General features: G+C 36.4%; 1 protein-coding gene and 1 long non-coding RNA gene across 2 annotated transcripts; both read left to right on the top strand.

The window, feature by feature from the left end:
• The first annotated feature begins 1,577 nt into the window (after positions 1–1,577).
• Positions 1,578–3,244, top strand: LOC147409328 (uncharacterized). The gene is made up of 2 exons (XR_015173329.1): positions 1,578–2,100; positions 2,566–3,244. It is a non-coding gene; the product is annotated as an uncharacterized LOC147409328 (long non-coding RNA).
• A 1,336-nt stretch (positions 3,245–4,580) lies between these two features.
• Positions 4,581–7,653, top strand: LOC147409327 (uncharacterized). Its single transcript, XM_086427664.1, has 6 exons — positions 4,581–4,763; positions 5,189–5,385; positions 5,500–5,598; positions 5,696–5,761; positions 5,881–6,918; positions 7,092–7,653. Exons 2-5 carry the CDS (start codon positions 5,332–5,334, stop codon positions 6,211–6,213), a joined length of 552 nt encoding a protein of 183 aa, XP_086283790.1. The 5' UTR covers positions 4,581–4,763; positions 5,189–5,331; the 3' UTR covers positions 6,214–6,918; positions 7,092–7,653.
• The last annotated feature ends 7,851 nt before the right edge of the window (positions 7,654–15,504 follow it).

Below are 15,504 nucleotides of genomic sequence, written 5' to 3'. Positions count from 1 at the left end.
TAAAAGAAAAACAATATGTGAGCAAATACATAAGAGGTGGCCACAGGTGGTCGATATGGCACACCCTTCAAGTTTTCTCCAGCATACATTGCACCTCATTTCAGCCTTCAGGGACAATTTTTTTATCCCATGAAACATTAGTGGGTCAAAGAAACCTGTGAGAACAAACAACAAGAGAAGGAACAATTCACATACAGGGGACATAATATTAATCGAGATTTGAGGGCAAGAATTAGATAAGAAATATTACTTATAAAAAAAATGTAGCATATTCTTTGTTGGGAATTGATTTTTCTAAAAACATTTATTTCTTTCAGAGCACCAATTCAGTTTCACTCTTTTGCACTTGATTGGATAAAGTAAAATAAACTCTCGATGAAGTTAAATAGAGTTGAAAGAAATTTGGTGATACTAAAGAAGTAAAATTTCTATACAAAAGGAAATAAGCAACAAACTTGTCCTATAATTGAATCATTGAATTGGAACCATAGAAGGATTTGAAAATATTTTGAGCTGTGACATGCAGGAATTGGATGCTACTTGTATATTCTGGATTAAGTGCAAATGCAGTGGCTGCAAGTGGAGGTGTCTGCATCAAGTCTTGTGTGTATGCACGTGAAAACCTTTGGAGTTTGGATCTATGCCATAGGCCAAAACCCTTTTCAGGAAATTCGAATGCCCCCTTGCAACAGACATACAGAGATAACTACCAGCATCATCGATATTTAAAGTTGCCCCTTTGTTGACAAGTAAAGACGCCACTCGATCATGTCCGTTTTTGATTGTTTCAAATAAAGGCGTGTTTCCAAATTTATCTAATTGACATGGATTTATCAGTAAATAAATTTATCAAGTCTAAGTAACATCGAAAATCCATGAGGGCGTGAATACAATGAGGCAACATATAAATATCACTTGTAATGTTAATGACCGTGTGTTCTTAAATAAGGAAAATCGCAATATCTTCATATCCTCTCGATGCTGCAAGAGGCAGTTGAAAACGAAATGTTCTTTCAAATCCGCCATGTATGTATTTCCTTCAGTACTGGTGTAAGAAAAGTAAATTTGACAAACTTTCCACATGTAAAACTATCATAATTTAGTATTCTGGTTTCAAGTTAAAGGACTAGATGGACCAATTCACAATCAATATACAAATATGTGAAAGGATCACCAGCAGCAGCCCTCAAAAAAACCCATGCATTTTTTCCCATATGGGTTAGAAGTTTCGGAATGGGCTGATTTTTTGTGAGAAAATCTTCACTATAGAGATCATCCTCACCAAAATCAGTCTATTCTGAAACTTCTAACCCCATCAAAAGTCGTTTACAAAAAATGGACTTGTTTTGTACATATATATGCTATAAGAAGCACTACTGTGATGTATAGCATACCCTTATAAGCTACTGTGATCTATATGCCATAAGAAGCACTTCTATGTTTACATATATTGCCAAATTATTTTGCATAAATCCATGGAGCTATTGATCTAGTTTATTTACAAACTCAAATTGTTTGGCCAGTCTGCCAGAAGTAAAAGATCAAAGAAAGTAATTGATCTTGTATAATCACTACAAGAAAAAAGTGAATTAGGAACAAATCTCTAATACGGCTTGGAGCCGTTTCTTGTTGAAAACGGTGTTAAGCTGTTTCACTATTACAAACCGTTTCTCCAAGCTGATTTTAGATCAGGAAGATCGAGAGAAAACCATTTTAATCTCACATTCCAACAAGAACGAACAAAACAGAACGAACCCCAAAGCTTGAGAGAAATTTTCACCTTAATTCTCTCATCTTCGATTTCTCCAGGTTTTTTATTTTACATCGATTTCTCCCATCTCCAATCACTCGCCATCTTCGATTTCAAACCCTAACGAAGCTCATTTTTGATCCTCACAAAACCCTAGCAATCTCTCATCTTCGATTTCAAAATCCTTTTTGAAATCAGGTATTTCAATTTCATTTCTCCCATCTTGATCTCGTTACATAGCGAGGAGCTACTCAGAAGGAGCGAGTGAGGATCCTCTACTGAAGAACCCTAAAAAATACTCTAATCTTCTTCTGATCCACCATTTTCATCAAAATCCTATTTGGAATCAGGTACATCATCTCTTCTATCAAGATGTAAGCATTTAATCCCTCTTTGATTTATAATTCTTCTATGTGTAAATTTGATGTATTTTTCTAATTTAATGTATTTTTTTTTTTTTTGTGTGCAATTAGTTAGATTTTTATGTCAGTAACAAGGTTCATCTTTTTAAATCTAATAATGTTTCAATAGTCACATAAGGATTCCATTTATTTATTTATTTTTCTCTGCAAATTTTGTGTTTTTTTTTTTTCCCCAATTTTATGAAGAAAAAAAAAATCTGTGAGTCAAAATTTTAGATCAGTAATGGTTCATACTTTACAATCTAATATTGTTCCACAAATCATACAAGAATTTCATTTATATAAATATTTTGGATAAAGTTAGACTTTGAGATAAGTAATTTTACAATCTAATAATGTTCCAACATTCACTTAAGAATTCAAAGAGAATTAAATATTTCCAGATTGATTCAGGTGGAGTGACTTCCATGGATGACTTCTTGAAGGAATTCTTTCCAAAAGTTTATAGGAGGAAGCAACAACATCTCCACGAAATGGATTACTATAAATATGATAACCAGATTCTTACGCTGTGTTTGCATGTCAACTATTGGTGGAGGAAGCAACAACATACAACTATTGTATGTCAGCACCCCTGATGTGGTGAAGGAAATCAGCCTCTACACATCTTTGGATTTAAGAAAACCTTCAACTCTATAGAAGGAGCATGGTCCTTTGTTTGGACAGGGCATTCTAACTTCTAGTAGAGCAATATGGGCCCATCAAAGGAAAATCATAACTCCAGAGTTTTACATGGAGAAAGTTAAGGTAATTTCTTACTCCAGAGGGGTGTCCCATTCCTATAACAACATATGGTGTCTATGGGGCACATTTTGGTTGGAGATTAAACACATCGGGATCCGTTCCATGTACAAACCGGCTTGGTTGGGAGCCCGATATGTTTTAAACTCCTACCAAAATGTGTCACGTAGATACAATAGGAACATGATACCTTACTGGATCTTGACTTTTCAATATATATACATCGTAAGCTCTAGATTGTAATAGCTCTTGGACCATGCCCTTTGTGGTGAAACTCCTAATCTATGTTACTCATATGTATGTGATTCTGTTTCTCTTTTGTTTCGCATCATTTTGATGACCATCAATATATGCACCAATAATTTGAGTTTGTCTTACCCATCCAAGTTCGCCGCACAATTTTCTGTAGCCATGATGTGAACCATTAAAATATTGTTCATTATATATATAAATATATATATTGTGTTGTATGTAGGGCATGGTGAACTTAATGGTGGATTTTGCAACCTCAATATTGAGATTGTGGGAGGGTAAAATTGAAAGTGAAGGGGGCATTGGAGACATAAGAGTAGATGGTGATTTGAGAAACTTTTTTGCGAAGATAGTCTCAAGGGCTTTTCCGCAGACATATGGAGGATGGGAGACATTTGATGGCTCTAAGCTGTCAAATTGGGGATCATAAAATTTTTTGACTCCCATAGACCGTCAAAATTTGCTTTCTTGTCAAAATTTTCAGTTTTCACATAGTGGAGGTATTGCCCTGATTGGTGGGACCCTTGGGCAATCCTTCTTCAAATGTCCTCTTTTACTGCATTGATAACAAGTCTTGGAGCTGCGAGCCATTGCCCTGATTGGTGGGACCTCCCACAACAACCACAAACCAGACGATTCCCTCTAACACGTTAGGCATGTATTCAAATTTCCTCTTCCTAGTTTCTTCATTCTAATCTCTCATTGCCACCAACTCTCCCTTCTATACTTTTCCCTTTGTTTCGGGGTACTTTTGAAATTCTTCGTGAGCTTGTTTTACTTATAAGGCTCGACTAAGGAAGTCGGTGAATGAAGTGAATTGTTGTACTGAGAGCTTCCCTTTGATGTCTGGTTTTAATCCTTCCTCAAACTTATCAACCCCCCATTGTTTATCTTCTACCAATTTGGAGGCAAATCAAGAAAGTTCATTGAATCTTTGCTCATACTGGGTGACAGTCATATTACCTTGAGTAATTAAGTTGGAGGAATTCAATATCCTTCATCTTCCCCATTGATGTCGAGAAGTACTTGTTATAAAACAATTCCACAAATCTTGCCCAAGAAATAGGCCTTCGATCATCGGGCTTTCTGGCCTTTCATGCACAGATGAAAATTTTATCATCAAGTCTGGAACCCAACGTGTAGCTTCCAGTGAGGGTATAGCACTAATCACCCTAGATACATCTTTGAGTAAGTTATGGTCCTTTTGGAACTGTTTCCTGGCATTCTTTAATTTGTGTGGGATGGAATTTGGAAAATTTATTTGTATCTCCACTTAAAGTAACCTTTACAGATATATTGAAACCGTACTACACACAATGGCAATGTTCATGTGAACTTCATTCTAGTTATAATTCAGCTTTTGTTCCTTTTTTTTAATCACGATCAGTTCTGTTTTTCTCCACATATAGAAGTTAATAGTTATTACCAATCTACATCATTACATTAAACATGTCTTCCTTTTCACCAAACTGCATATTTAAATGACGTTGGGGTTTTGAGAGCCCTTGTGCTGATTAAATCTTCATTTCATTCTTTTTAATGCACTGTAGGAGGCCTTAATGCGGAAGGAGAGGCAGACAACTGGGATTTTGGTTTAGGTATGCAACATGGTGCCATTATATATTTCAGTTTTTGTAATAATTCTGACATTCAAATATTAATAATGTTTGGTGCCAAAATGGTCTACATATATGCCAGCTAAACTTGGATGTGTTCTTTGTGACAACCTTGAGGTCACGGTCAAGGTATTAAAAAAGCATATTTTGTAACTGGTCCTTTATCTCCATAATTTGGAGCTCAAACATTTTTTTTAGAGGCTAGTGCAGTAGTGGTTAAAATTTACTGAGTAAGCTAAATTTTCCTGTACTAAGCACTTGTAGTCCCCAGGTTTAGTTGGATTTTGGTTTTGGTCCTCATTTCAGTCTGCTTGGAAATGGAAATAGTTTTGTAGGAAAACTTCTCAAGATGATAGAAATATTGTGGAAATGATGGAAATCTCCATCAAATTTCATTTTTTGATCAGGCACTGGATTTTATTTCAATGCCACACAAGAAAAGTGGAAGAACTGGCGTATGTATGACTATGTTGTCAAGGAATTACCGAAACTTCTGAGTAAAATTTTTTAGCAACTTGACACATCACAAGCATCCATTTTTGGACATTCAATGGGTGGTCATGGTGCTTTGACAATCTACTTCAAAAATCTAGACAAGTATAAGGTATGTTATCTCAATTTTTTTAATTGTTGATAGAAATGTTGCTATGTCCCGATCTATGGCTTCAAATAGGCATTGTCATGGATATGCTTTGATTTACGTAATTTTTTCCTGCAGTCGGTGTCTGCCTATTCACCAATTACCAATCCTATAAACTGTCTGTGGGGTCAGAAGGCTATCTCAAATTATTTGGACAGCAATAAATCAAATTGGGAGGTAAGCTTTTTCCACAATCATGCTGACACATTTCTTATAGCCAACTTCTTAGACGTTTCAGGCTAACTTTAAAAAATGACAACCTACAAATTTGTAGGAATATGATGCCACTTACCTAATTTCCAAGTACAACAATGTTTCAACTACCATCTTGATTGATCAAGTAAGAACATGGGTTTTCTGTTTTGTTTTTTTTCTTGTTATAGGTGATATAATTAGTATAACATTAATATTGTGTTTATGTCTTATTATTTTCCAATTGGTGGAAACATGACCCTGGAGTCGGCTATGTTCCCTCTGGAGCCCCTCTTAAGCAACTCATCATTTGGGGACAAATTAGATGTTGCCTGGACTTACTTTCATCTCAACATTCCTTACGGTGTAGCTGGAGGAAACATACACATCTATCTAAAATCAGATGCAAAATTGAATTATGAAATATATTCCAGATATGGTGGATTACCATCTCTTGATACATGGGACTACTATTATGCCATCGCAACTAGAAATAGCAACAACTCCATGTTTTTCAAATTGTATGATTCAAGCAACAAAGGGGTTAGTTCAGTTTTTACATTTTATATGCTAAGGAAGGAACTTGGAGCTTTGGATTGAGGCATCCACTTCCTTACATTACTCCTCTCAAAGGTCAGACGACTATGTCTATTTCTATTGAGAGATGCCTCAAATGATGCTCTACTCATGGGTCATGTCAGCAGGCCTTTGATTCAAATGTATTGACCATATTCAAGTGAAATATTCTTCCCTTCTCTTATTTTTTTAAACCTCTTGAGTTAATACTTCGTCTATATTCTACAATCTTCCCTTCTCTTTTTTTTTGTTTTCTTGAGTTCATTCATGTATGATGCTTGTTAACGTAATGATAGACAAAACGTTCCATTGGCAACTAGAAACAATGATATTTGGTCGAGGTAGTATGGAACATAGTTTTTAAGCTCATCAAATCAGGTATTAAATATTTAATTATTAATAAATAGTAAGCCTTGGCTCTTTTCATCATTTGATTTTTTTTTTGGACAAGTGGTTTTATTTGTAGTATTGTAGTTGTCACTCGCGTTAAGCCTGAGCATCCATGAAGGAATGTTTTATTGGTACACAGACCCAAATGATTCAGAATCTGTATTAAGTTCTAAATTTATCTATGTTTGCATCGGTTTCTGAGAAGAAAGTGAAAGAATGGTGTGCATCCAAGGGAAACATACCTTACTTTGAGACCTCAGCAAAAGAGGATTCTAATATTGTCGCTGCATTCTAATGTGTTGCAAAGACTGCTCTTACCAATGATCAAGGGCATGATATGTAAGTACAACTTGAGAGATACTTTTGGCTTCATTTCAAATCGTTTGTCATAAATATTTTAGATTCTGCTGTGTTGAAATTATAAACCTTCCTCATGGAAACCTCTTTGATTATTGAGACACGTTTATGAATTTTCTTGTTGTTGTTGAATTTTAGTTTGCTACAAATTGCAGATTCTTCCATGCTATCCCAGAGGCAGTTGTAGAAACTGAGCAAAGAAGAGGAGGTTGTGCATGTTGAAATCATTTGCCGATTCAAAGAGTTGGATAGGCTTATCTCCATCTTTTTTTTTTTCGATTAATCATTTTTTCACGCCTACCACATGTATACTAAGTGGGAGTCATTCAAAGTGTAAAGAGTAACTTTTATATTTTTAGGAAGATATCTAGTTTTGATGAAGGTGAACTTGAATCCAACATAGGAAAAGACACCCAACTTAGATTGTTTCAACAGCTAGTTTGATTGTAAATGAATGCTTCCACATATGTTTCATCATGAAACATGGTTTATTGGCATGTTCTCTCCAACTGGTTCTAAAGCTGTTTTTGGAAATAAAAAGCTTAATGGGCAAACTCAATAGAAATTTGAAGAAGGTACAAGAGATCTTCACATGTTTGTTTGGAGTTAAGTGGTTCTTGACAAATTGGTCTCAATACCCTTTTCCTAGAGTTTCCTCTCATTATATAGAAGAGATTTACATAATGAATGCCAGATTTCCAGCACCTAAATCCTATACAAGGTAAGTGAATGAATGCCAAATTTCCAGCACCTAAATGCCAGCACCTAAATGCTATACAAGGTAAGTATTTACATAATGAATGCCAGGTTTCCAGCACCTAAATGCTATACAAGGTAAGTATTTCCAACGTATTTACAGCCTAATTCTCTGCTATGTACAATCTAGATATCAAGGAAAAACATCCCAAAAATAGTATAAATCAAATCCCTAAATCAACCACGAGACGGGCCTTATATCGGTCCAATGAGCCATCAGACCGAAACTTGACTGAGTATATCCATTTACAACCAATAGGTTTTACGCCAGATGGGCAAGTCACAAGATCCCAAGTGTGATTGTCTTGAAGAGCGTGGATTTCTTCTTGCATGGCTTGTTGCCAACATGCTTGGGTGGTTGCTTGAGTATAAGAGCGAGGAACAGAAACAGTGTCGAGAGTGGCAGTAAGCGAGGTATGAAAAAAACCATACTTATCTGGTGGATGTGTAGCCCGAGTGGAGTGCCTAGGTCTAGGAAGTGTAGAATCAGATGAAGAATCAGTGTCTGGAAGAGGCGTTGAAGGAGGACGTCTATGATACACCACACCCGGTTTAAATCGCTCAATAGAAGAAGACACATCATCAAAAGCTGGTAGAAGAGTAATAGGAGGATCAGAAATAACCTGAGACTGAAAGAAATATTGATTTTCAAAGAAAATCACATTCCGGGAGATCCGGAATTTGTTCGCATGAGCATCATAACAAACAAATCCTTTCTGAGTAGGACTGTATCCCATAAAAGCACACGTGACAGACTGGGTAGCAAGCTTGTGACGATCAATAGGTGGCAGATGAACAAAACAAATACACCCAAAAGTATGAAAGGATTGATACTCAGGAGATATGCCAAATAATCGAAAATAGGGAGAATCATAATTTAAAGTGGCAGTAGGCAAACGATTGATCAAATAAACAGCAGTAGATAAAGCTTCTACCCAGAACTTAGAAGGTACTGACGAATCAATTAGCAAAGTACGAACGACATCTAAGAGATGATGATTCTTATGCTCAGCGACTCCATTTTGTTGAGGAGTATAAGGACAAGAACGCTGGGAAATGATCCCTTTTTGCTGAAGATAAGTCTGAAAGGAATGAGACATGTATTCCCCCCCTGAGTCGGAGCGTAAGGTTTTGATACAAGTACTGAATTGTGTCTCGAAAAGTGCAACAAAATTTTGAAAAACAGAGAACACGTCAGCTTTAGAACGAAGAAAATAAATCCAAGTAAATCGACTATAATCATCGATAAAAGTCACAAAATAACGATACTGACCATGAGAAATAATAGGGCTGACACCCCAAACATTAGTGTGCACAATCTCAAAGCAAGTAGAAGCACGACTACCATGCGTAGGAAAAGGTAATGTTTTACTTTTACCAAGATGACAAGTAGTACAATCAAAAGATACAGGAGAAGAAAATGAATCTTTATTGCCCAAAAAACCATGTTTCAAAAGATGAGTTAAGATAGTAGAATTATGATGACCCAATTTCTTATGCCATACTTCATTATTACTGGTAGTAGCCGTACAAGCAAAAGAAACAACATTAGGAATAGTAAACTTTAAAGGAAATAGACGTCCTACTTTAGGCCCCTTCGCAATCACCGTCCCCGACACCTGATCCTGCACAAGACAACCACCACGAGAGAAATGAACATCACAGTTATTATCCACCAATTGTCCAACAGAAATCAAATTGGTAGATAATCCAGGAGAGACAAAAACATTTCGAAATAAAGAACCAAAAGTACCAATAGCAGTAATAGGAAGTGTACTGCCATCAGCAATCTGAATAGTTTGTGTGCCTCCATACTTACGAACACCATGGAGACCCGTCATACTACCCGTCATATGATTAGAGGCACCCGAATCAACAATCCAAGAAGAAGTAGCAGTAGGATCAGTACCTTGTAGGCCTGAAGCCGTAAAAGCAGACACAATCATTTGTTGGACCATGGCAGGTGTGAGAACAAATGACTCAGAGCTTACAGTGGGGGGTGCAGAAGAAGACGAGGACTGAACAGTAGCTTGAAAGGCTTGGGATTGGCGATTTTGAGGCCGCACGCGACAGTCTTTGATGAGATGGCCCTCTTTCTTGCAGTAGTTAAAAACTTTCTTTGGACAGTTGTGAGCAATGTGACCGAACTCCTTGCAACTGAAACACTGCAACTTGTTCCTCCCTCTCCCTTGTACAGCATAGGTTACATTCACAGCCTCAGAAAAGACCTTCTTAGAAGTCATACCCATCTGAGTAGATAATCGTTGTTCTTCACACAATAATTCTCCCAAGAAAATATCCAAGGAAGGAACTGGATTACGGTTCAATAAACCAGCTCGAATAGGCTCAAATTCAGGTCGAAGCTTCATCAAAAATTGATCGCGTTGACTCTCAGCATGAACCGCTTGAAGAGCCGCGAGAGCCGCGGTGGGAACCTTAGCATGAACAATAGCAGAATACTCGTTCCAAATATTAATAAAACCAGAATAAAATTGGTCAATGGTCAAATTACCTTGAGTGTAATTGCTAATTTCCAACTCCAATTGGAATTTCCGAGCGCTGTGGTCTTGGTGATAAATACGATGCAGATAATCCCACATATTTTGAGCCGTAGTGAAACACTGAAGATTGGTGACAAGATGGGGCTCAATCGTTCCCAATAGCCAAGAGATCACCTTAGCATCCGTGACCTCCCATTGGGCAAGTTCCTTTTCATCAGTGGGAACTTGAACAGAACTAGCAATATGATTTGAAAATTCTTTCCCTTTCAAGAACATTTTAAATTGAAATTGCCACGTAGGAAAATTCTTTCCAGTAAATCGAACAATAGTATTGTCAAGAGACATGATGAAAATCACTTAAAAATAGCAATAAGTCCAACCAGAAAATTGTAGATTGTCACGGCAAACAGAGAAAGCCCACGTGAGATACCTGCCCAAAACTGAGAGATACTACAGAAAGTCCACGAGCTAATCAACACGCCCAAATAGACACAGCAAGAAGTCCACGAGGAAAACTTGCCTACGAGAAAATCCTATTGTCAGCCACACCAGGAGGAGTTAGAAACTGTCAATCACCACATAACTACCCACAGAAACAGCCAACCTCCTCACAGCCACCCATAAAAGCTGTCAGCCACCACAGAAAGTGCCGACGTGCACAGAGACAGCACTCGCAACTCAGAAAACTCTCAAAGATTCTTATCGCTGCAACTTAGAAAACTCTCAAAGATTAAGACCACCGAGAAATGATAATCAGAATAGGGGCTCTGATACCATGACAAATTGGTCTCAATACCCTTTTCCTAGAGTTTCCTTTCATTATATAGAAGAGATTTACATAATGAATGCCAGATTTCCAGCACCTAAATGCTATACAAGGTAAGTGAATGAATGCCAGATTTCCAGCACCTAAATGCCAGCACCTAAATGCTATACAAGGTAAGTATTTACATAATGAATGCCAGGTTTCCAGCACCTAAATGCTATACAAGGTAAGTATTTCCAACGTATTTACAGCCTAATTCTCTGCTATGTACAATCTAGATATCAAGGAAAAACATCCCAAAAATAGTATAAATCAAATCCCTAAATCATCTCCGTAACAGTTCTCTTGTCTCAGATGTTTTTGGTGGTCAATAATATGGAGGAGCTGTTGATCAATCTATTGAAGAAGTTAGAATGGCTGTTTCTCCTACAAGTGTGATGACAAGGCTTATTTGAAACTTATTAGAAACCCAAACACTTATTCCAACTTAATTGGCCCAACTTGGTCTCCAGTATCATTCAGGTATCTATCTCTATTAAAAATCTTAAATCAATAATGGTTTTATTTTTTACATGCAGTTTGGCAAGGCAATTGTATGCTTTGATGTTGCAGTCGAGGCTGCTAGGTATGGGTTCACAGTAATCAGTAGATAAAAAGGGTTTTGATTCTGGTGGTCATTTCTCTGGGAGATCAAATCACTGAGATTACAATCCCACCCAAGGTAAGTTTATATTTCTGGGATATAGCATAGACATGTATACTTCTTTTGGAATCACTTTTATAAGATTTACAAGTGCAATGATGAGGTTTGGTGAGATTGTTGAAGTTGTTCTTTTTGGGGTCTAGAAGTGCTACCATAATCTGTGTACACTTTCAGTTGTTTTATTAATTCAACATCACTTAACTACAAAGTTGGTGTTAAAGGAGACATTTCTTTTGTTAATTAAACTTGTTTCTTGTTTGTTATAGGACACGAAGTTGTTAGAAGAGAAGATGATTGGAGTGAAAGCCCTGGGAAAGAATAAATTAGATGAGTCAGAGCACTTCATCTTGAAGGAAAGCATTCTAGTGCCGTGTGGTCCCTTGGTCCCCTCAGGCCACAATGATAGTTCTCTAGAATATAACGAGTACGCCGTGTGCAACTCAAAATACGTATATTGGTTAGTACAGTAGTAGGGTATTTTTAATTTTGGATTTATAAATTATGACTCATTGTAACTCTTTTTGTGCATTAATGTAATAGAGACCCTCTAAGTTCTCTATTTGGGTCTATTTTGATTGCGAGTAATAGGTGCGTAGAAAAAAAAATTAAAATTAAATTTTTTTTTTTAAAAGTTTAGATATAGGTTTATGACCACTTTAAATATCAGTTTCAAACCGTTGTATAAAGTCTCAGACTTAGGACATCTGTTATAGACATCGGATTTAAAATCGATGTCTAAATTTTTTATTTATTTTTTTTTTTGGGCGTAATGTTGTGTGTTATATAAATGCAGATTTGGAACGGTTTTTACCCGTTCCAATTTCAGAGTTCTGGAACGGTTTTTAACCGTTCCAAATCTTAAGATCTAGAACGGCTTACAGCCGTTTTAAGTCATTAACGACGCCTTGATAAGAAACGGTCTTTCAACCGTTTGAGCCAATCTTAGGAACTGTTACAAACGGCTCCTAATTTCCATTTTTGTTATAGTGAATCCTTGCACATTTATTCGTTAGCCTCACTAGATTTAGAAACCAAAATCCAGGAATGATAGCATGCACAAATACTCTAAAATGAGAAATAGTTCAACAAGTGAACCACGACAAATCATAGTTCCATTGATACTCGAATCACATAAATACGTCCATTCGTGTTTATAACAGTCCCATGATAGTATGTGCATAAAAGCACTGTTACTGAACAAGACATTGAGCATATTTCATATCAGAGGTGATCTTCCATCATAATCTCTCTTATTGGGATCTGCTCTTGCTCGAATCTAACTCTTCAGCTGAGACAAATCCCCATTGTAAGCAGCACTGTTTACCCTCAAAGCAAGCTCTGCTTCTCGCTTTTCATTGTTCTTCTCACTTATAGAAAAAGGGAAATTGTTTGATATGGTTTGTGTGTGTGAAAGAATGTCATAACAATATCAATGAAAGGGAGGATGTGGATGCAAGTCAAGGGGCTTTAAAAGAGAAAAACAAAGATCTAAATTGACATGAATGGAGTAGAAAAATATATGAAGCAAAACTTTTCTAAAGATTTTGAAGTTATGAAATGTAACTCAAATCAATCCCTAACACAAACTTAAGAATGCCAAATACATCAATTTATATTCCAAAGCTTATCAAATGCAGTCTTTATTCCATTAAAGTTCCAATCAAGTAATCTACACTGCCATATTATACAGTGTGTTTATAAGATAACCTTTCAAGCTAAGAATATCATATATCTACTGTTATAGTACAGATCCATCCAACCTGCATTGTTCCAAAAATTAAATAACAAACGAAATGGAGTTTAAAAAAAAAAAAAACCTATCATCGATCTAGTTTAACACAAAGAGAGCTCCTAAGAATTCCAAATTAAGACAATTAAGAAATGGTCGGAACCTATTATAATCTGCTCATAAAAGATCAAAAGTATATTATCATGATCATTTGACCTAAAGAGAACCTTTATCATCGAAGAAAAACAAGGAAAAATATAAATAGATCAAAGATGACGAAATTGATACTCAAAATCATAGTTACTAGAGCTAGATCTATCAGATCTGAGAAAACAACAACATTTACCGTAGATAATGACTTCTAACGAGATCAAAGATCCGTGATTTCTTCAAGATCCATCTATAGTGTTAGGGTTTGTGCTCTCTCTCTCAGAGATAGTAAAGAGAATGATAAATCTCTCTTTGAACAATTTTCTGAACTTATGAGGCCTTTTAGGTCTAAGTCTCAAGAAATTAGGAAAAATAATAAATCTTAAAAAGATTAAACCCTCACTTCAATTCGAAGATTTGGAGAAAAAAGTGAGAACGATCACTAAATCCATAAATTGAAGAAAAAACTATGATTACAGAGAGGAATGTCAAAGAAAAACTAATTGGTAGGCAGAAAAAATGTATAAAAGTCTAGCAGATCTTTGAGAAGAAACGTATCTAGAGTGACGATCTTTGAAGAAAACCCTAAATCTTAGATCCTGTAGAGAGAGAGAGAGAGTGTGTGTGCAAAAGACAGATACAAAAACAAAGAGATTGAGTGTGATCAAGAGAATTTGAGAGTGAGAGCGAAAACGAGAGATTGAGAGAGAGAGAGAGAGAGAGAGAGAGAGAGAGAGAGAGAGAGAACGAGAGTGTGATTGAGAGATTTGAGAGAGAGAGAGACAGAGATGATTGCGAGAGAGCGACAGAGGGAGAGATTTGATATAGTGTTGTTCATATAACTAATTATTGGTATGTGAGTAGAAACGACGATTAAGCGATTGCTAAAAACTGTCACAATTAATGATAACCTTTAGCAGTAGTTTTTTGCGAAATTTTGGAGTCGCGAAAAGTGCAATATGTCGTAGTGTGCCCCCCTCCCTACAAAAAAAGTAAAAAATAAATAAATTTGCTACATGTCTTTTATCTCTAACTAATATGTCAACTTTGTGCGTAAAGAATCCCTAAAAGCAAAAAAATTATTATCTGTATAAATTCTTTAAATAGAACTAAAGAGGGGAGGGGAATTATTTTGTCTTTACAGTTGCGATTGTCATGTTATGTGAATATGTCCTTGTGTATCTACATGAAGCAGACATATGTGATTAAACCATTATTAGATCCAAAAGGAGAATTTAAACCATGGCTCCAGTTAGACGCTTAAAGTTGAATTATGATTAAGAGATAACTTATGGGCCTACCCTCCAACTTCACGATCAACAAGCCATGTTTGCCAGTCATCAACAATGGAGTAGTTAAGAGACCTTATCCATGCTTGTGTGCCCAAATATGGAATAGTGAAGTCATGATCACCTCTGCGTAAGATAAACAACGTGATAATACAGATTTTCTTTGCATGTACAAGACAATGCTAAGAATATTGGATAAATGTGGAGATCGGTCTCACCTGTATATCAAAGATCAGTAGCCTCTAGTACTAAGACTTTGATGATATTGCACACTACTTTTTTTGAGTTCATGTTCATAAGGTAGATGATTGCAACTGACCCATTTTTGTATTGTTCCCTGTTCGTCACCCTTAACATTATTCCAATGAGTTCTTAGAGTTGTTAGTTCAGTGATGTTTTTTTACCTTTGGTTTTCATTGTTTATCCAGTAGTAGCAAGATGACTAACCCAGTTTCCAACTCGAAGGGGAGAGGCCCATTAAAACCCGGCAGAGTTCTGATTGGTGATCCAGATACCAAGAAGATCCTTGAAGTAAAAAAGCAATAAAAGAAGCAGATGGAAACTAAGAGAGATTGAATACAACTTCTCTGTAGCTGCTGCCATAACTCAAAATGCACTTAGAAAATAGGGAGGGATTTTTTTTTTTTTTGGGGGGGGGGGGGGGGGGGGGTATA

Source organism: Akebia trifoliata, chromosome 2 (assembly GCF_017979445.1).
Source record: "Akebia trifoliata isolate Shusen 1 chromosome 2, ASM1797944v1, whole genome shotgun sequence".
In the NCBI taxonomy this organism is placed as follows: Eukaryota; Viridiplantae; Streptophyta; class Magnoliopsida; order Ranunculales; family Lardizabalaceae; genus Akebia; species Akebia trifoliata.
The sequence above is the reverse complement of the archived record's forward strand: the minus strand, read 5'-3'. Positions and strand labels throughout refer to the sequence as shown.

What these genes read in the sequence shown, in the direction of transcription:
- LOC147409327 (XM_086427664.1), top strand. Translation starts at nt 5,332, where the DNA reads ATGGGTGGTCATGGTGCTTTGACAATCTACTTCAAAAATCTAGACAAG. An exon ending in AAAATCTAGACAAGTATAAG is followed by an intron (nt 5,386 to 5,499) that starts GTATGTTATCTC and finishes TTTTTCCTGCAG; the next exon opens with TCGGTGTCTGCCTATTCACC. An exon ending in CTACCATCTTGATTGATCAA is followed by an intron (nt 5,762 to 5,880) that starts GTAAGAACATGG and finishes ATGACCCTGGAG; the next exon opens with TCGGCTATGTTCCCTCTGGA.